We start from the raw sequence: 22796 nt of genomic DNA on the forward strand, positions 1-22796 counted from the left end.
TTGTCACACGTCTACATCAGTCAGAATCGATTTCAGCACTCCGTGTGAAGTCTGTCGGGACTTCACACGACAGACTTCCAATTGATCCCAGGATAGGCTTACTAGCTGATTGTTGATGTACAGAACACAATTTCTTGAGTAAAATGACACAAATGAAAATACATGAAAAAGAATAGTTTCTGAACAAAAATTGTTGAAAAGTTGAGTTCCTTTCTTCCAGTTATTTTTTTTCTCCTCGAATAATGAATAGGTCTTAGAACTCAAAGTTCATCCGTGAATACCTTCCCTCAAACTGTTTGATTCATTAAGATGTAAAGCTTTAAGCAGCRAAGCTAATATTTTCCATGTAAAATTAATCTCAGGCTTGATTGCATGCATGTTTTTTTATAAGCATCCCCCATGAGAGGCTTACATGAGGAARTGAAGAAGACTTACATAAATGTCTGTAATGGTCAATCATATTTTTCAGTATTGCCAGGATTTGACATTGGGTACTTTAGATGTATTTAAAAACAACTTTTCTTAATTTTTAATGAAAAACTTATGYCTCCTTATTATGCTACAGGCGATTCTTTGCAACACGTAAACAATTTCCTCTCTGTCACTTCTGTTATTCACATTTCAACATCCATCAAGTTAAAACTAAAATCCCTTATGTCCTGCAGGTCAGCTTAGCCTTCTTCCAAAGTCAAACTTTTTATTCAGTACTTATAGTTTAGTTCTGCTCTCTCCTGTCAGTGATGCTTTGAGAGTTGCGCTGAGCAGGGCTTTTGGGCGAGCAAGGCGGAGAGGGGGAAGCAGATAAAAGCTATGCCATCAGCGAGACCAATGACTAAAACTGTATTCAAGCTATTTGGGTCTGGCTTCTTGTAAATGGCCATACCCTGCAGAATTGTGAGCTTGTGATTTCAATGCATTATCGAGAGAGGAAAGTCAAAGTGAGGATTACAAGGACCACATTATCACAGCCAGTCCAGAAGACACAGGAGAGTCTAACTGGCATCAAGAAACGGGCAAAGGGCACAACACCGATGGGCACAATACAGACGGAGACGGGGAGTAAACAAGAACTGAAAAGTTATGTTGACCCCTGTTTTGCCCCAGCGTTTGTCTTAACAGGTCACACAATGAATAAGTGGCTGGTATGGGAACCATTTTGGCAGCAGAAATCAAACTTGGTTGCAACTCGCTCTTGTTTGGCCACACCAGCAGCAAACAAAGCCTTGAAAATCTGTGGCTTCCAAATTGCCAATCAGCCTGATTAGACTCGACATTGTGTTTTCCCAGCAGAGCGTTTGTCGTCKCTCTATGTATGTCGTCAGCTCTTTCTCCAGCTCACTAAGCCCTCCTCTCTCAGTAGATATGCCTTCTGTCTGCTCACATTTCTCATCGGTCCATCTTTAATCTCCCCCGACTTCGTCGCCGCCTCCTTAATACRACCCYATAAAACTATGTTTGATCTCCCCCTTTAGAAGCTGGGAGAATTAGCAAGATAAGAAAAGAGACAGAGAGGACTCCAAAACAAGCGTCGAGCACCTCAGGTCTGCTTGAAATAGTGCGCAAATAAGTATCTCATTTCGGAGTAATGTGGTGAGGGTTCACAACTCTCTATCTCTCTCCAGGCGTTCTTTAAAACATTGTTTGCTGCTCTGATTTTAATGGCTCGTTGGCCGCATCATAAAGAGTGACTCGATATCTGTGACCCTTAGCTCAGCCTTATCTTGCTTTTTCAGAGGGGTGAGTACTTACAGTGTTGARTCTGAGCACATAAACAGGATTATCTTCTGAAACCTACGCGTACTTGCTTCAGTRATATCCGACATTCAAAAGTAAATTAACCACTCAAGCATGCACACCCTTGCAGAACAGGCTGTAAATTATACCTGGAGAGGAAAGAAAAAAAATGCTGCCCGATCAAAGATTTAGTTTATTTAATAAAACTGATGCAAGGTTATCAAGAAAGACATTAAATATCCATGCAGCAGTGATGGGGAAATATAAGAGAATGTTTCACTGAAGAATATCAGCTAAGCAAAGGGTCAGGAAAGGGTAACYGTTGGCTGCCAGGACCTCGGTGAGCACAGTGAATTGTTAGTGTCCTGCACCTTCAATTTACAAAGACGGGTCCGAAGCAAGCGCACGGCAGAATAAACTGTCGAATCAATAAACTGCAGTGTGTGAACAGTGCTGAACAAGCTGTTTTCTGTGGGATTTACACACAACAACAGATCTCCAAAATGAAGGAACTGTATGTGTTGAATCTTCTCTTCTTCTCCATAGTCAGTGTCATCTCCGACGATCGTGGCRCATTAGGATAAATAAACTTCGCAGGTAGGCGAGCGCACGTTGGTTGCTTTGCGATCCTAGCAAGAACCCGTGGGCTAAATGCGGGCTTGGGAAAGCGACAGTGGCATCAGAAGAGTGTCCCAGGGGAGGAAGGCAGAGGGAGATATAAAGATATATAGACACAAGGCCCACAGAGAGCACTTGAGAGAGATTGCCTCTAGAGAGGGTAACTCAGAGATAAGAGAGTCATCCAGTAATGAGGAGAAAAGAGTTCTGCCTGGTGAGAGAGAGAGAGAAAAAAAGAATGGATGGTAATGAAAGGAGGACATATTGGCAAAAGTTGGATCAACTTTTTGCTTCACACACACTTTTTTCTGCTCTTTATTTTCAGTACATAATCAGGCCTATTGTTGCTAATAAATACCAGTAGATGAATGAATTGAGGGAATTGATCATTTTTGGGTCTTAATGTCATAACCTACTGACTGTTTCATTCCTAAGAATCAGCTACTACTAGCTAATGCCTATGCAGTATTTTGAAATGGTGAGTAACTGAGGATGGTGGATTAGTCCCTGTCACAGTGCATGAATATCTATCTGATATTCAAGACTTGGCTGAGGGTTCTGTAACATGTTCAATTATCTTGCTTACGATTACTTTGTTTTTATAGTTTTTGGTTTAGTTTGCTGGCTAATGTTCACATAATTTATCATTTTCTAGTTATTACCTACCGTAGTTGATGGTTTTTGTTAGACCCAGGGTCACACTGCTTTGTGTGATCCTTCATGTTGTTTGGGATAACTGTAGGGGTTCTTCAGTTGACACTTCTGTACTGGATGTGGAGCTGACCAATATGTATAAACATAAAACTCTTTACAGCACTAACATTCATTTGAAACCAGAAATTTACTTAAAGCAAATAAAGACACCTAAATGTTTTTTTTTCCTCTGTCTGAAGTTAAATCACATAAATTCCCCTTATTATTTTTTTTATTTGGATTAGTTAGGATCACCAAAATTATGTACACTGCTCAAAAAAATAAAGGGAACACTTAAACACTTAAGTAAACACTTAAGTGTTCCCTTTATTTTTTTGAGCAGTATATATTTGTTGCATGCCAGAAACCCTAGTGGAACATTTTTTAGATGCCTTTCTTTGCTTTCTTAAAATTCTGAATTTTACATCAATTGCTTGGTGTGTGGGATAACTCTTTCAAACAATGTCTTCAGCTATTAACAGGCACAGCAACGTATATTCTACAAATGGAACGGCTCATTTCACCATTGTTTAAGCCACTGATATATTCTGAGCCACTTAGCCTGACACCTATCTTTGGGCTTCTCAGTAATATTACCGTCACTGATGCAACCCGTTGGAAAATCTGAGAAAGTGGGTCATTATCGAGATCACTGTCATCAGCTCTGCCTCTTTTAGGGCGTTTTGTTAGCAAYATGCAACTCTTCAGCTGATAAAAGTTACATTTGCGTTTTAACTAGTGGTTTATGTTTTTATAAGTTAAAAGGTTTCAGTGAAAAGTGTTGAATCCAACAACTGTTGGCTTATGAGAGACATACTAGGACAGCAGAGGGGTATTATACTTTAAAGAGAGACTGCACCAAATGTTCATTTTAGTTCTTGGATCTGATGCAAACATCTCAGTGGTTTTAGTTTTCATTTCTATTTTAGACACTGTTTGCAATATTGCATTGAGATACGCCGGGACAACTTTAACTAATTGCTTGTATTTACTGTTTTATAAAGAGCGAGTGGCTGAACCTGGCAGAATCGGAGAAGAAGGAATTCAATCCCACTCTGCCAAGAAGACTGGACAGAACGGTGAGTTTGAGCCACATCCCTTTCAACTTCTGGGGGCATTCTTACCTTTGGACATACCTTTTGCCTTTTGCCATGTCCAAAGCTTGCATATTAAAGACATAATACTTGTATATGTGAACTTAACATCAGTACAATGCAATTTTGCATTGTATTTTTTAATTCCCAAATTGCTCTGTCCAAAAATAAGTTAAACACTAATATTACACTGGACCACCTACAATGTTGATTACACTACATTTTTGAAGTGACATTGTTTCTATAGGCTCCTGCAATGTCACATTTGTCTTTCCAAAGTTGCATTCATTTTTTGCTAAGATCTTAGAGAATATTGTAGTTGGACCGCTGTGCCAATTGTCTTTCAGAACACTCAAAAGATTCTCAGTGGGATTTATGTCTGGACTTTGGTCAATCCATGGTCTTGGATGTCTGATGACCCTTTAACCAATCTTGTGCAATTTAAACCTGATGAATCYYGTCATTGTCACCTTGAAATACTGCATGCCTGTTCTGTCAGGGAAGAAGAAAATCACTGATGAAATAACTTGGTCATTCAGAATTTAAGTATGGCAGCCTGCCAACCAATAGTATCCTTTGAACGCATCATGTTACTTTGAACCAGAAAAATACACAGCAGAAATAAAAGAAGACATTTGAACCACTTGGTTCCTTGGCAAAATCATTTGTTAGCAACTTTGGCAAAAAAGTTGATTCTGGTTTYACTTTGGATATACATCATGTCTCTGGTTCGTTTTTGTTTTCATCATATCAGAAATATTGCCAAACTATGGTTCATTGTCAGACATATTGAACTGGAAATAATTATTYATGTTTCTGTTCCATCACCTTTGGATTATTATATAACACACTTTACACAGGTCTTAGCAAAATCTCACTCCAGCAATTGTAAGTTATTCAAAMTGCTRCTGCCTGACTTCTGTGAAAAATGCCTCAAGTCTTGCTTGCAGTTTATTTTGGAGTGCAATTTAAGATTATTTCTTTGACTTTGTGTCAAAGACAAACACCACATYGTATTAGGGGGCTTCTGCCCCAATTGTTCCTAGGAGGTTCATGAGGTCCTGTGATCAGGGTCACTCAGTATGGGGATTGTTCCCCATACTGAGAAGAAGCCAAAAGGAAATAAGCTGTTCTGTTCAGTGACCCACAGAGTCTAGAACTCTCTGGAAAAAAAAGGGGGAACGAAATGTTACAAAACCCAAGCCAGAACCCACTACTTCGATCTCAGATTACAGCATGGCCTTGAAGACTTATAAAATAGATGACATGCTTGATGGTTCTGTCACCTGCCCTTCAYTTTGGACTCATCAGCAGCTTCTTGGTCCAAAGTCCAATTATTATGCTCCTCTGCAAATTGAAGCAGTTTTTACTCTTTATAGTCACTCATAAGTGGTTTTCGTAAYGGTTATGCAATTGTTTGGTGCAATCCTTTGAYCTCACTTCTCATTGTGTGTATGGAAATGCTCTTACTTTCATGACTAGCTATGAGTTCTGCTGTTGTTTCAATATTTTTTCCAAYCATATCACCTCCTCTAAKATGATGATTCCCCTCTGTCCATCCAGTTTTTGATGATTTGTCAGACATAGCAGCCTCCTTAGAGCCATAGACATCCTTACAATATCATATTTTCCATGTCCGCAGGATGTGTCCACCAGCATTAAATTAGTGAACACATCAATGTTGTGAAATAAAACAATCATCCGTACAATGATTATCCAATGGAMTGGTCTCACCTATTAGCTTTGTTAAATTTAGTGCATGACTTTTTTTTGGACAGGCAGTTTGTACGTTTTGTTTCTGTTGCCTGATAATTTCATAATAGTAATTTGCTAATTTATCATGCTTTGACTAATGTTCCATTATCTATCTCTGCTTACTGTTTAACAGTTGTTTAAATTGATATGTATAAAGCAGAAGACAGTCTGTCATGTAGGCCTCCTAAAAATAAAAGCTGAATAATGCACAAGCATTGTGTACGAGCAGGTACTAAAATTTGTTTTGAAGAAAGAAACGATGCTCATAGCAAAAACCCAACAGGATCCTAGGGCGTATTTTTAAAAAGCTATGCTTGAGACCACATCTGTGTAAGTGCCAATGTGCAGAAGTGATGTTGTTATCTGTGTCTTAGTGTGCTAGGATGAAATGATTCTCCTCCTCTTTAATAAAGTTTAATTAGCCTATTAGTATTCCATCAAGCAACCAACTGGGAGACAATTTTGCATATTTGGAAGTACTCACAGAGGCTGACTTACTAAATAAATGGTAATAACTCTGAACCCACTCTCAGCAGTTGTTATTTAGAAAATATATTAAAACCATCCCTGGTAACAAAGTTTATCAGCTTTATATTAAATTCCCAATTTGAAGAGAGTAAAGAGCAGGCGACATGGGCATACCATCTTACATCAGGTTACCACACATAACACGACAGCCATTTTTGYTATTGTAAATTGTAATGTAAGCTATGTTAAGTGCCTTTCTTTATGTAAATAAAGACAAATGCATGAGGAAAACCATAGTGTAAAGTTTTGACAGACATATCAGATTACTCCCAGATGAGTAACTTTCTTATTAACTAAATAGCTTCAATTAATCAGAATTATTCATGTGTTCTATGTATTTAGGTTCATATCAATCTCTGACATTTATGTTATGAGACATACACTTTTAAAATGTTTATTCCACTTCACAAGTGGAATAAACAAGTTGATCTCAAAATCAATTTGTTTATTCCACAAACAAATAGTCCCCATTTATCCCTCTTTAAAAATGTCCTGGAAACAGCCCTGCTAAACCGAAGCCTTTGAAATAAACATTATCTTAAGCACTGGTGCCTTTAAATATGTTGGATATATTGCACTAAATTAAAACTCACTTAAAACAACCTGGGACATCAGCACAATAATATGTTGCGTATAAAGTTTTTTCAGATATGACATATTTGCCACACTATACAGCTCTGTGTTTTTCAAGATTTGTTTTAATATAATTGCAAGGTTAGAAGAGAAGCGCGTCTATCAACTTGTCTGACAATTTAGGTTTTTTTGGTCTGATAATATTAAATTACATATGTCCAATGTGTTCTGGCAAAYACTATTGCTGTAACTGAAATATACATTCTTTGAGTTTTTAACCTGCAGTATAACACTGCCTTAACATGTACAGATGAAATGAAAATTGCTATTAATGTACATTTAGATTGGAGAGTAATGTGGCGTGGGTTTTGACACATCCATAAGGAYATGTGCATAATTAATAACTGCCTCAGAGTGTAAAAACATTTAATTACTTCTTACACTAGAGGATGAGGGAAAAGGCACAATCTGTGAGCTTTAAAGATTCAAGCATTTAGTGGAGTTTGTGGTCTGTAAACTTGCATGGAAACTGACGAAWGGTTGAACCGACACAAACTGTTTGCCAGGCGACAACGTGTGGTTAGAAAAAGGCCTTGGGCATTTTGACAGACATTGTACAAGAGTGTGAGAAGAGGGTGAAAATATTTCATGGTAATTAAAAAGAAAAACCTTCACATGCTGTAGATCAGCTACCCTTTTACTTCTGGCTGTTAACATCTTGCTAAAAATAACACGGCCGWTATTCTTCTTCTTTTAATATATGCAAACAACATTTCAGCTACGTTAATATGAGGTCCGTTTAAAAGTTAATCAGAAGACAAATGGCAGCAAAGAAAATTGATTGCAAAAAAGATTCTAAAAAAGCAGGGAAAGTTGAGAAATATTCATACCAATAACTATATAATAACAGGATAAAAGAACAGCTTTCAAATGTATTTTTGTAAGCTTCCCGATGTGAACAGTCGCTAATTATTTTTGTTAGAAGCAGAAAAATGTTAAACACATGTGTGTGCATGTGTGTGTGTGTTAAAGAACAGTTGGTGATGGGGTTTTACAGATATTTTGAAACAAAGACAAATTCAGTTCCGTGCCACCAGGTAGTGCTTAGAGATGATCTATTCACTGTTAAGCAAAGATTGGATTTTTTTTGGAGTTTCCAACCAGATGGTGGTTGAGACCTGATTTCAGCAACGCAAAAATGTTCTTAGCATGTCTGTGCCTTTTTATAGCACCGCATGTTACGCTTTACTCTAGAAGCAGTTTCTCAATGTAGGTTAACCAAATGATCCCCAGATTGAGGATCAATCCCCAACACAGATCTTTATGCAAATAAATATCTCAGGTGTGGTTAAACATCTTTAAAGCAAACACAACAGTTTCTGCCTCAGCTTCAGTTCAAAGAAACAACGTTGAATATTTGCATGTCTCTACCTCAAAGGACGGAAGCCGCTATTGCTGCCAATGTTTGTCTAGACAAACCCAATATTGRACAAAGACGTACTTATTAAATTTTTTTWATTTTTTTATTKAACACCGTTTTCCATCATGTCTTCTAGAGCCAGTATATCCATACTCTTTACCGGCTGCATTAAAAGTGGCTTCCAGAAGTTTCTTTGCATTAATTTGTGACCTGAGGGCGATAACGTAGTCTCACCGGACTTAAAAATGTACCTTTGCTCAAACTAAATTTCTTTTTGAGCTCTTAAACTTATCAGAGACAAATGAAAGGGAAACACATTCCTGGAGAAATAATGTTATTCAGTGTTCAGGTTGTCTGGCAGCGATGTGACTCAAAATTAAACCCTTTCTACTTTATGCCCCTACACACTGTGACCACCTTGCAGTCTGCATTTACCCTGCTGTTATCTGAGTGTGTGTGTATATGTTTCTACCTAACCAACCCCATTTCATGCATTTCCTGTTTTATTTGTACTTACTCTCTGCTCCACTATGATGACAGAACTTGCCGACCCACTTCAGGCAACACGGGTTACCTTTGTTAAAACCGTGACAATTACCGACTTGCACCTAAAACGAGTGTCCTCTGCCAGGCGTGTTGTCCTTAAATGCATCTTTGCTCTTTTGCTTTGAAGCCGTCTTCAAAGACCACTTGATTATTTGCTGACATGGTGTCCTATTAAAATTGGTCCGCTGCAAGCAGGAGATCCACAAAGGCTCCTCTTTCAGGAATTYGCACAATAAAACATGGATGTGCAGCTGTGTGTGCATATTGGTTGTGTGGCAGTGATGAATATTCCTCTTATAACCGAGAGTCAATAGTGTCTCCCTCCAGATATTTTTTCTGCCCTAAGCCACCATGGTTTCTTTCCCTGACATTCAAAATGGAACAGCCTGTTTATCTCCCCCATTCCTCAGTTACAACCACAATAATATGATTTGCTGATGGTTTCAATAATTAATTTTCTGGATGGTGAATCTCTTCCATCATCGCATCCTCCCAGAGGCCCTGTCTGTGCTTTCATCCCTCCGTCATTTGTCTCTGACATCCCTCGCCTTGGTGCCATTCTTGGGCCAAACAGCCAGACCCTGAGGAGYGCTCACAAAGCGAGGAGTGAAGTGGATTTTAATCTCCTCTTGATCTGTTTGTCTTATAGCTGCCTTTTCCTCCRTCTGGGCTTCCTCAGTAGCCCCCAGGTAAAAGAAGAAACACCTTTTTAATTAGTTTATCAGAGCCTGAAAGCAAAGTTCATTTTTTTCTAATAACAGTTCAGAATGTGTCCTTTGGGGATGGTTGTCAAAGCTTTTGTTTATTTAATCTCTGACTTGTTTGGTTGCCATTAAGAAAAGCAGCACRGAGGGCAAACAGTGGAGAGCAATAGTTCAGCGGGGTCAACACAGAACATACGACCTGTTTCCAGCTTGGCGTCAACTAATTTGAGCTCAATATCTACTCTGACAGGACTTGTTGGCTCTTTAACCTCTCTGACTATCTTTGGTATCAAATTACTTTGTGTCATCCTGGTATCTGTGCAGAATTAGAGAACAGAGACAACATTATTCCYCATCATATTGTTACTTTTTTAAGTGAATTCATGGCTAGAGAAAGRTTTAAAAAAATGAATTAGGGAGATAATTTACTTCTGGCTGTAATTGTGAAAGAACATTATTTCTCACAAGTAWAATGTGCTCTTTTGCCAGGGACACATGTGGAAAGCTTGTACCAGTTAGATTGTGCAGAAAGCAGCGTGTTTAGCTCTGCTAGGTGACATTACCCAGGAACCTTTTTTGCTGAGCACATTTTAATGCGCATCACGTTGAAAACCAATGCATGCAGAAAACTTTTTGATTCTAATCTTGCTGCAGTTCATACTAAATCCATTCCTGTTTGCAACCCTGCACACTCAACTTTTCTCACTCTTTGATATTTATCTAAATGATAAATTATAGAAATAGGATCAACTTGTATTTTTACCATGCCTTCTTTGGTCTTCAAATTAGGTCTCTGCCATAGCCACTGAACTAACCCTTTTGAGCACGTGGGTGTGTGTGTGTGGGAAGATATACTTACACATGTGAACAGCTATTAGACAAYCAGAACAAGTCCTCTAAATCATGAAAATTCACTTTTTTTTTTTTTTTAATAATCTGTCATGAAGAAGCCACTCCATGCTGCAAATAAGGATGTGAGAGGCTTTAAAACTGTGTGAACTGTCTGTGTAAATTTGGACTCTATTGGAGGAAGATTTTAGCAGGACAGATTTTGAGCCTTTGTTTATTAATAGAACTATTTTTGAGCAGTTTTCACATTTAAATCGTCACGTCTTCTTCAGATATTTTAAAATGTCCATGTGAAGTAGGGTGTTGTCATACTGTTGATGAGGAATACCTTGCACATATTTCAACAGTATAACAACTTTACAGGTGAAAAAAAATAACTACTGACGTCATTAACTTGCAGCTAAGAAATTATACATTTGTTAAAATATTTAAGTACTGTTTATTTATTTGTTTGTTGTTGTTTTTTTGAGAAACTGMAATTAATAATAATCTGCTGACTGAAGTGAACATCATGCATCTCTGGCTAAGGTTTTACTTACTTTTTCACCAATTTAGGTATAGTGCTGTTCAACTGATTTCAACCACAGTCAATGTATTTGCAGTAAAATATTTTTTAGACTAATTTATAATTTGTTGTACCAAAAAATCAATATTTTTGCAGATAATTATCAAATTTCTTTTTGCATTGTAAATGTGAAGTACAGTATGTCTGGAAGAAATATCAAGTCAGTTTGATGCTGGTGAGAGTGTCTCTGAGTGACAGAAAGGGAAAGACAGAAATATGCTGATTGTAGAGATTTTGGATTTGAGAGACATGCACGAGTAGCTGAAGCCTGAATTTGCTGATGATGCTGAGGATTTCCTTCCAGAGCTCAAGAAAGAAAGAATTCAAATGACCTTATATTTGAAAGTTTAAAAGGGACCTCAGTCGGYGTAGGAGAGATTTATTTTGTGTRCTGTAAATGTACTGACAGATTGCAGTGAAATCTGTCAGTACAATATATTTTTGAGTTTGATTGTCATTTMATTTTTGCTAAATGCTTTAAACAATTTTGTTCTTGTAAAAAGTTYRTTGTTAAAATGCACATTGTGCGGTATCTGAGAGGTGAAGAGCAAAAAGCTGAATTATGGATGRATGGGACAGAAACATGCAGAGAGCGTAGGGTCGGGACAAGCTGGTTATGCTTTCATTACACTGAACAATATTGTGAAATACGTAGCTTCATTAATTTGACAGCAATATTTTCAATATCTCTTTAAATGACATGGCTTTCATGTATTATATATCATGATTTATTTGTCACATGCATATTTAGATGCACATTATTCTAGAGACTTGCTTTTACTGTAACAGATGTGAAAAGTACATGTTAAATTATAGATATAGAGTGAAGCTGTTATAAACCATGCATAAAAGCGTTTATGTTGAATAAAAACCCGATGCGCATGAAATGCTATTACATAATAATGTTTGGTACACAGATACATTTTGAAAACCTCACATATTTACACAGTATTTTAACTGGGCATTAGCTTGAAGACTTTATCTTTGGTCTTTTTGTTCAGTCAGATGAATCTTATTTTTCTCAGCAGAACACTGGATGTCGGCAGCACATGTATTTTCTTTTATGCGTTTCCTGTTTTCTCCAAGGATGAGCTACCAACCAAGACGAATATTGATCTCCCCCCACAGCATTATAAAAAGAAATCTGGCCAGATGGCAGCTGGGTTGACAGCAACAGCAGAGTGTTCAAAGCAAATATTATTACAACAGCGAAAAGTACATCTGACGTGCCGTGGCAAAGGCAGCAGAATCTTAAAGTCAAATTGCAAAAGTCACGTAGTTTGGCCATGTGGGAGCAGTTTGACAGCGTACGACGCCAGACTCTGAAATTGTGACCGCTGAGAGATAAGGAAGCAGGRCTCATCTTGTTACAGTCATTGAAATGTGTCGGGTCAACATAGTTTGTTGATATAGAKCCAATTCAAAAATGTCATCAAGACACTTTGCAGGGCAAACTGATACAGATCCTGTGCAATTACWGTTTGTGTAATTCAGTTCAAAGTAAATGTAATTCATCTATCCATCAATTTTCTATAATTCTCTTATCCTTGGGTTGCCTGAGGGTGGGTGCYGAACCCCAGAGCTCARTAGGCAATAGGTGGGGTRAACCCATAAAAGGGKCAGWATTATTCTTGTATCATAAYAAAGTAACTGTTACTGTTGTTATAGAAATGCTATATTTATATAAAATATGACTTCAAAAAAAATTWCTTCCAACTTTAACAMGTTGAAATTGGGCCTGTGTCTCTAAAAACTCCTCCTTCTGAAACTCTGCCTTCAGGAAGTCGTCATAACACGGCTCCTCTAACACTTTCACAACCTTTTTTACCAGAATTGGACTWAAAAGTAGCTCTTATAATGAGCTCTGCACATGTTCAGTTTCGCCAGGTGTTTGCTTCCTGCTGCTGGCTTGTCTGAAGGAGCTGAATGAGGGCGCTGTGGGACGGGACTGCTCCGTGAGGTGGAAGATCGAAAACTTGSAAAACTGCAGCTCCAATGTGAAACCTGGAGCCTCAAAGGCTAGGCCCACTCAGGCATTTAAATGTTTGCAGWRGAAGATTAAAGRATTTCTYAAACATATATGAAAGGATCAAGGCGACACTCCAGATACGCTTTTGATGCGAGAATAACATCWTAACATGATGTAAAACTCAAAAAAYGTCAATCCTACATAATACTGCCCCTTTAAAAGGTCACCACTTCATCACAGGGCTCAGAAGGATTCAGTTAATCTCCAATCWTTCAGTCAGATCCAGACCCAGCTCTGCACAGACTTATTTAATAGTGATTTTCTAACAATAGAGTCAAAGTGTGATGGTCATAAAACATGTCTAAAAAAAAACTGATTTCATTAACTTGTCACTTTACRACAGCACGACCTCTTAAGCAAGCATGGGGCGACAGTGGACATGCCTGCTTCCTCTACTCTGAAGGATTGGGTCTCTATATAAACTGCCACAAGAGAGAGCCAAAAATATCACAAAGACTTGAGGTGTTTGTCCAGCCCTCCAGAGTGAAACAGACATGCTGCAGTCAAACCAAACAGCATTAGGATCAATCTGCTCTCGGAGGCACAACAAACACTTACTCAGCAGTAGGCTGGAGGTCATAATAGCATGGCTCATTGATGTGAAAATTGAAAAGCTCAGCAAACTAAATGCATTTTTTGAAATTCATTCGGCTTACATTCATGTAAAGAATGTGCCGGCCCCTTTTTTAATGATCCGCTTGTGTCATTTGCAGTTGTTAACTTCAGCTAAGGCYCTGCCAGGTTTCTCTATCTGGCACGCACAAGGCGTATTGATGGTGGTACGTSTGAATAAGGCCATTTCTCTTCTGGACAAATACTTTCTGTAGCACTTAAGAGCATGCATGATTTCTCTCATCCTTGATTGTATTTTATATTAGCTTAATTTGGAAGCTACTCAAAGTGGAGGTTTTCTCCTCTGCTAAGCTGTTGCAGTCAGGCCRGTATTGGAGGAAAAGGATTACAAGGCTCCATTTTCCCATCACTCTCCCAACTGTTCCACATTTTATTGTCCTATTAACTTTTGGTACTTTGACAATGTGAWAGTGGCTCACATTCGTTGTTTCTTTCTTTTTTCTTCTTTTTTTTGAGTATGCAGAATCTTTTGGGAACTTGTTCCTTTACTTTGCACTTGGTCATAAAATAATCTTTAATTTAAAAGTTTCATGTAACTAAAGAGTCCAACTGCCATTCTTACGTTGTCCTTTGTATACTTTCATTATAAATCTGACTTGTTTTAGTTTAATGCATTTTAACAATGATGTCAAACTTTTTCAAGGCTTTCCTCGAAAAGACATGTTTACATTTTTCTTGATGAATAAAGGTTAAATGAATAAACACAATAAAAGTAGCGCTGATATGCTGCTTGTGAGTAGTTGCAGTAAAACCACAAATTKTACCTGCAATAAAAGAGAAAATTCAAATTCTAASTAACATACTACCCTATTTTTTTCTACTTTTTGCTGTTTAAAGAGTTCAACTTTATACTTGAGTGCTTAGTTGAAGATTTTTTTAAGCTGTTTTTAATAATGATTAGTTTGTGCCATATATGGGCATTTGCTTGGGCTGCAAAGCTTTCCATTTCATCTGCTCTCAGTAGAATTGCCTCCCTACACTGGAACATTTAAGGCATATCCAAAGAATTAAAGGTGGCAATGAAAAGTATTTTGTTCTGTTTTAATAAATTGTTTTTTTTACACATTTTTGTCTACTTTGAACATGAGTTGTTTTTTATTTKATCTTATTAGTTGTGTAGCTTTTGATTACATCTGCATTTTGAAGGGACTTTTTAAATATTCTAACTTAAATACTTGTTGCAGAGGTTCTACCAAACAGCTTCTATTGTGCTTGTATCTTCAGATCCAAGAGGCAGTTATAGGATCTGCCATTTCCAGTAGTTGTGTTTGCTAGAAAACAAAACAAAACAAAACAAAACAAAAACACTGCCAGCAGTACCTGATATAGCCGTACTCGTAAAAGTAATGGCAGAGTTGGTGATTATTTTGGATCCCTGTACGTAATAAAATCTATTGACTTGTTCTCAGATCCAACAACACAATCACAGCACTTTATGTTTACACATCAAAGAAGCAACAGATCTGAAAATGGTTTGACTGTTATTGCAGATATGCTTAATGGTCCTTAAAATGAACCCATTAGATAAGGCTAATTAAAGTAAAAGGAGACACTAGCCTCAGTTGCAATTTCTTTGTCAACCAGACATGTATGTGTTGATCAGTGAGAAGGGAATAAGCATGGTGAAGCCTTTTATTTTTAATGCTACTCTGTTATCAAATTTGATGGGTAGCAGATGAAGATTTTTACACAAATCAATGAAAATTAAAAAAAAACAAATTTAGGTGAGGCTTAGAGACAAAGTTTTCCTCGTCACTTGAAAGCAAATTTCTATGCAGCAAGACGAACTGGATTTCTTGCGCATATTGATTGATCACGCAGATGAGAATAACGCGATGCTTTAGATTAGAAGGATGAGAGGGGAATGACAGTAGATGAGAGAATCACATTAAGGAGAGTGAAGGAGGGGTGGCAGCATGTGCTGCAGTGCTTCTGCATTACAATTGATCGACTGCTTTAACCACCAGTGCTGCTCACTGAAGCTTTAAATAGATGGATAAAACTCTCCTTTACCCAGCTCTCTGTTGGTCGCTTCTCCTCCCTGCCTCCTTGATGCCTTCCTCCTCCTTTCACATTCACCTCCCTCTCCCTCTCTCTTTTCTTCTTTATTGGCTCTGCTGTTTACTCCTGTTTCCTGTTTCATTTATCTCCCTTCCTGTGCTCCTTTGCCYTCAATGCTAATTTTTCTTACCGACTCCACTTATCTGTGCTTTTACTCTGCTTTCTTTTTTTCCTGTGCTGTCTCTGGCTCCTCCTTACACTTTCTTTTACTTTGATTTTTTATGAATGTTTCTAACTGATCTTTGTGGTTTCTGAAGGATGTTCACACATTTACTTTCACCTCCAGCCCCGTCTTTTTAAGTTAAGTTCTATCAACACGAAATTTAATCGATATGGTCACAGCAGATAACTTCTCATACTCAGTCTGGGTTTGGCAAAGGAGTCTGTCGATGGCTGCTGTCACCATATGCTTGCTCACAAAGAGGAAATGCAGCCAAGTTAACCCGTCAATGAAAATGACGGGGCTTCCTTAGATGGACCTCTTTTGAAATCACATCATCAACCAATTTTGACTGTGCTGTATTGTAACCTGGACCCAGCTAGAGTGGATGTAAAAATAAAGCTGTTCATGTTTTGTCCCACTTTAATACTTCAAACCACCAAATAAATGCTAACATCAGAGAAATTAATACAAAATGCATTTGTATGTCATGAAGCGAGGTGAGGGTATTATGTATTTTCCATCACAAAGTCCCATTTTGTAACATAATCAATCTTCAGTTGTTATTAAAATGCTGTGTAGCAAACATAACTTAAAATAAATTTGACTTTGTGTCTCAGAGCTGTATCTCCTGCCACAGACTGCTGCCGCTAGTCTGTAGGAGCTGTGTGGGGAGACGTGTGGATGATAAACAAATGGGATGAATTGTATAGCAATTTAATAACTTGCCCATGTAAATATCAAGACATATTGATGGTGTGGATTTTTTCAGTAAAGTTTAGCACTCTGCAGGAATCTGATATTACTAAAAGAACATATTGAACTAGGGGACAAAGAGAAAATTATTTACTGCATGTTACAGTTAATAAAAATCATGTTTTGAAATAGGTTATTTGTTACATTGTTTTATCTGCAGACACAACACCATGTTAAATCATTTTATTATGTTTTTAAAGTGTTTATATTGTAGTGATACCGGATTAAAAACACAACTGGATTAAATATGAAATTGCATAACATTCCTAAAAACACTCAGCTGAAACTCAAAACCTGAGTCTGCGTTAGTGCTGGCACCATTGTGCTTCTTTTTTTTTAGTTTTGCTAGAGAATAGAGCCCTTGTAGTAATCCTGACTTGTCCTCCAATCCCCCTCTAACCAGATACGAGCCTCATCTTTTTTTCCTCGATCTTTTTGCTTTCACTTTGTCTCCTAGTTGTCTTCAGCTCTCATTTCCTCGCAGCAGTAATGCCATTTTTCAGCTAAGTGAAATGAGATGGGTTTCCTCCAGTGCTAGACAGATGGAGGTGAGGACAGGTCCAAATCAGCAAGCAATTGAAGCTCACTGCACCACAGACTTATCTTCTCTGTGCTTCAAGGGAATATGACAGAGCAAACAGCCTTGCAGATGTGCTTTTACGTATTTGTGCAGGCTGTAAAGAGGAAATGTGTTGCTCAGTTATGATAAATGTACACAACAAAGTCTCCCCTTCACCATTTTCACTGGGTTCCTTTTCATCACAGTTGGGGGGGAAGCGGCTTCAGATGTAGCATGTCTACAACCCAGGTGTCATTTCTAAGGTGAGAGAGGAAATTACAGCATAGGATCAAATATTGGCACAAAATCCTCTCAAGTCTGTATTTCTAGCCAGTCTGACTCTAATAAACATAAGCAGGTTGTTTGATCAGGTTGGAAACCAGGTGATGTTCACATCCGACACCAGCAGCAGCTCAAACACAACCCATTAGGTCCCTAATGGAGTCAAGGCAGGTATCATTCCTTGATGTTGGGAGCCAGATGGTAATGACTCGTACATAACACAGGCCTTTGATCTTTAAACTCTGCACTCGGTCTCATTTAACTTGGGCGTTTTATATAATTGAGCCATTTCAGATTGCCGTCCCTGGACGGAGTTTAAAACACACTTTGTCTTTGATCTAATTTTACCAGCCTTGACATTTTATCCAGGCCTTTGTACTTCTGTAACACATGTCTGTTAAACATTTCTGATAAAAATCACTGTGATCAGTAGTGGTCGTTTCACCTGCAAATGTTGGGATACTTTCTTTTGCTTTTATTTTCTTTTACTCTTGTTTTTTTTTCATCTCCTTTACCTTATTTTATCAATTTTTTTGTCAAATAAATGTATGGGATTTTTTTGCTGTTGGACACAATTCTCAGAGTCAGTGAGTTGTTTTAATCTTTTTGTCATCTTCAACACCAACCAGTCGTTCTTGTCTGCTGTGGCGTTTATGTCACACTAGAGATTGATTTGCAGAATGAGATTAACGCTCTGAGAAAATAGCCCTCATTAAGCAGCTCACAACACAGAAAGCAGAGCGTTTACCTCATACCTTTCACCATTTTTCTTCTTTGCCTTTGCCTCTGACTCATTATTTTTCTGCCTGCTTCAGTTAGTCGAAGGTTAGAGTCTGCGAGCTGTAAAATCAGGAGAACAGCTTGATGTTTCGCTGCATCAACTTTTAACTCCAGAACCACAATGTGCTGATTCTCCTGCTCTGCGCTTTTCTGCAAACTTACTTTTGCAGCTCAGAGATTCAGTTTGTCCCCGCTGTTCCTTGTTAGGCCCTGATGCAACCAAGGATCCGTGTTTGAGAGTTCGCTGTCCTCCTCACAAAGTATGTGTCAGCCATGACTTCCAGACCGCCATCTGCACTAATAACAAGCAACCGTCACACAGGTAAGAGACGGCCGGACTACATTTTGAATATAAAGCAGTATAGAAAAAACTACTAAGAACATTTAGCTGCAAATGATGAAAAAGGTTTTATCTATAAACACTGGATGTTTGGATGTTCATTGGATGAACAGTAAAGCTTTGTGTAGCTTTTAAATTTTTTTTTCTTTCCAGTGTTTTTAGAATAGACATTTCTGAATATAATTTCCAATAATAATTACCTTCACTTGACATTTTGTTTTTGTTTTCTAATTTTAAAAATGTCATTATAAGGACATTATTATAGCCCCGAGGTGGACAATTTGGGTAAACATTTTGGCAAGGGAAGCTAAAGGTTACTTATCAAATCCAACCTAAAAATCCAATATGGCTGCCTCACACACATTGCATAAAATTTTGAGGCTGCAATAATTGACATTCATTTGAGTTTGGCTCTCAAATCAGTTCGTACAATACAACCACTACTAGGAACAAAATCATATGTATTCTATTTTGGGATTAAATGCAAACATTCATATATTTATTTATGTTTAATTTTTTCACTTAAAGAATAAACAGCTTTTATTGATCATGTCAGTCCCATATGTGGTGGCAGCACTAAAGCAACTAGAACTATCACAGGTTCTAGTTTTTGAACGCTTATTATAATTTTTGTTTCCTGTATTTATCTCAGTTCAGCTCATATTCATAGGCTCAATTCACAAAATAAGAAAAAAAAAATATCATAATTTTTTGCCACTTTCCAAGGGTCTAATTCATACCAGGAGCAACTGTTTAAGAATCACAGAAAATCACTATACGTCAAATCAAATAATCAAATTCATGCCAATGAAATTAAACTCTCTAGCAAGAATAGATTCAGTGACACACAGTCCAGTCTGAATGTTGATATCTATGCAAAGAAGCTCAGTCAGTTCCCTACAGTCACTGATTTTGCAGCAATCTCTTCTCCTTAGAAAGCACATGGCAACAGTGGACAGATCATCAAGCTGACTATGCAGCAATCCCACACACTGAGCAGGCTTGTGACGATGGTTCAAAAGAGTGATGCCAAATTACCAGCATGAGACTCGTTCTGCTGGACTAGGCATAGTGTGAGTGTCCATATTTTATGACAGATTGGGGATTTTCTATCTCAGACAGAAAGCAACACACAAAAAAACAAAAAACCTGGCCTAGGATCCGTTTTCTATGGCATAGGGTTTATGGTGCCTGCAGCTCCATTAGTGGACCGGTCTTGGAAAGAAAAAATAGTTAAACAGAGAATGACTTGGCAAGTATATCTATAGGGTGACAAACATGCATATACTTTGTTTCTTTAGTTTCTCTGTCTAGGACAAATACACACAACAGTTATTGTGGTAACTGTATTCAAAAACAAAAGAAATCTGTTTAAGACTAGGACTGTCTTCAATTCCATGTAAGTATATCACAAAGATGTTTTCACCAAAAAGGTTTTGAAATTACATTCCCATCTTTGATTGAGTGCAAGATTATCCTTCTAAAAATATCTGAAAAGTGTGACATACGTTTGCTCAAAGTATAGTGCCACAACTTTAGACGTCACGTGTTTAGTGATTTCTACAGCAGATTTGGTTTACTTGAAGTTATGATGATTTGCCACATGTATTTACCCAGCATATAAGTCTCCACTCTTCTTCTTTCCAAATTTTCCAAATATAAAGGGTCATACGTAATGAAATCTCCATCTTATTCAGATTTTTTTCCCACACTTGTTCAGAATATAACTATCAATTTTAGCATTTTTGCAAGACTTTATTATCAAGCATATTATATTTAATGTTTGTGTAGAAGTAAGGCAAATTTAGTAAAGAAGATGTATCATATTCTAAAAAGWTGGAGTTAAACAAATTGCTCAGAAGTATTGCAGAAAGTCGAAGCTCATTATCCTAAACACATCTGGGTCACAGGCTTTTCACAAAAGTGTGAAATATAGCAGCGTTTTGTGCTGAAATCTTTTGAGAGTCACATGCGTTCCACTGACGGATGCGTGCATACATATTCTTCTTACAGTACCAATTAATTTTTATCACACTATCTGTTTGCTCCATCACCACCCAATTTGTTTGCGTTTTCAACCATTGTTAATTTTTTAAGGATTTTCAATTTCTCAGTTCAACAAGCATTTTCTCAAAAAAGAAATTGGAGCATATTTTTATTTATTTATTTATTTATTTTTTCTCTCCCTCTCTGTATTGAATGTAATTGATTTTCCCAAGTCATTAGCTCCCAAGAATCTTGGTCTTAATCCTTTCCTTTCTGCTACGTTCATTACAAGTCCTATTTGCCGGTTAATATGTTAGATTATTCATCTGGAATTGGTGTTTTCCCAATAGTATTGTTCACTGAAGCTTGATATATAAATATATATTTTTCCATGAGATAAATTAGTTGTAGTAATTAGCATAACACATATTTATTGTCCTCTCAGAAGACAAGTCTGAACTTGGTTTCTGCAAATATTTGCAGAGATATTGTGCAGAGGATTTGCACCCTGGTGGCGGGTGTAATGTTTATTTAGATGTTATTCACTGCTTGAAGGCATTCATACATACACTGCTTACTTTTGTAATTCTCCCCAAATCCGTGCACAGATTAATTTTTGTCTTTTCTAAGGAGCTGTCAACACAAAGATAAAAGGCAGATTTGCTTACAGTATTTTTGCAACAGAGACGGAAAATTAACATAGCAGCTATTTACATTATCAGCGAGGTGTGGTTTAACAACCAGGAAGTTCAAAGAATTAAATCATGGCAAGACTATAAAGCTTTTTTCAGTGTCTTGCAATAATAATTCCAGTCTTTCAGTATTTTCTTACGTCATTACATAACATATACAGACTGTACATTTAACATGACGCATCAACATATAAAATTGCACAGAGTTTTCACCTTTTTTTATTTTTACAAATAAAAAAATTAAAAGTGGGATGTGCTTCTATTAAAATGTTTGCTAAAAAACAAAAGGTCAAAGTAGTTGCCTTTAGAGTTCACAGCTGTTCTGTGAAGGGCTCAAATGCTCCCTATAGAAAACATTATTGAACAAACAACATGAGACTAAGGAACACACCAGATGGGGCAGGGATAAGATTGTAGAGAAGCTTAAAGTAGAACAAGGTTATAAATCCATATCCTAAGCTTTGAACAGCTCACAGCTCTGTTCAACCCATCATGTGAAAATAGAGTAAAGGATCATTGCAAACCTACCAGGATGTGACCATCCATCTAAACTGATTGATTCTGAGCAATCAGGGAAGAAGCCAAAAAAGCCTGAGTCAACTCTTGAGGAACTACAGAGATCCAGAGCTCAGGTGGAAGAACCTGTTAGTCTTGCACGCCACATACGTCAAAGAAGCCATGAGAAGCCAAATTTGCAGTTTTCTACAAGTCACTTAATGGAGATGAGACAAATATTTCACTTTCTGGCCAACATGCTAAGCCTTACATGTGATTAATAACCAATGTTGCACATGCCTCTGAAACATGGCGGTGGCAGCATCAGGCTGTGAGGATGCTTTTCTTCAGCAGGGACATGCAAAGTGGTGAGAATTGAAATGAAACAGATAGACGTATCAGAGAAAAAGTAAAACCATGTATTCTATTTCTTGCACATTACATTTACATGAAGCACATTGTGTTTAGGATTACAGATACTTGGACTGAGCAGTGTACATTATTTATCTCAGTTTTTCAGCATATCCTCACAGACACCTATCACACATGGATGCATGTCATTAACTTATACCAGATTTCCACAGTTTATTCAAAACAATAGACCTATTACGGAGCCATCTTCACCTGCTGCAGTGGTTGATATTCACGTTTTATATCTCTGTGAAAAAGTCTGTTTGGCTCTCATTGCAGCCGCGCTCGATGGATCAGGCACCAGGGTGTTCAGTAGAGCACTTAGATAGCAAATTGCGACCAGATTTGAATCAAACATAATTATAGTGGTTGTTGAAGAGGCCTCCTTGGACCAATCAGGATCTGCTTCATCTGACCCTGACACCCAGAGACACTTTCTCCTCTGTAGAGAAGTGATTCTGTTTGAAAACTTTCAATGGCTGTAACGTTATGGCTGTTAAATTATTTTCACACACACACACACACACACACAC

General features: G+C 37.6%; 1 protein-coding gene across 1 annotated transcript in view; it reads left to right on the plus strand.

The window, feature by feature from the left end:
- spock1 (SPARC (osteonectin), cwcv and kazal like domains proteoglycan 1) overlaps window positions 1–22796 on the plus strand; it is a 117090-nt gene that overhangs the window by 70969 nt on the left and 23325 nt on the right. Inside the window, exons 5-6 of the mRNA XM_008420231.2 lie at window positions 4050–4124; window positions 18547–18661. Of these exons, the coding sequence (XP_008418453.1) occupies window positions 4050–4124; window positions 18547–18661 (190 nt within the window). The remainder of the gene's footprint in view (window positions 1–4049; window positions 4125–18546; window positions 18662–22796) is intronic.

The sequence above is a fragment of the Poecilia reticulata genome, linkage group LG10, assembly GCF_000633615.1.
Source record: "Poecilia reticulata strain Guanapo linkage group LG10, Guppy_female_1.0+MT, whole genome shotgun sequence".
NCBI lineage: Eukaryota > Metazoa > Chordata > Actinopteri > Cyprinodontiformes > Poeciliidae > Poecilia > Poecilia reticulata.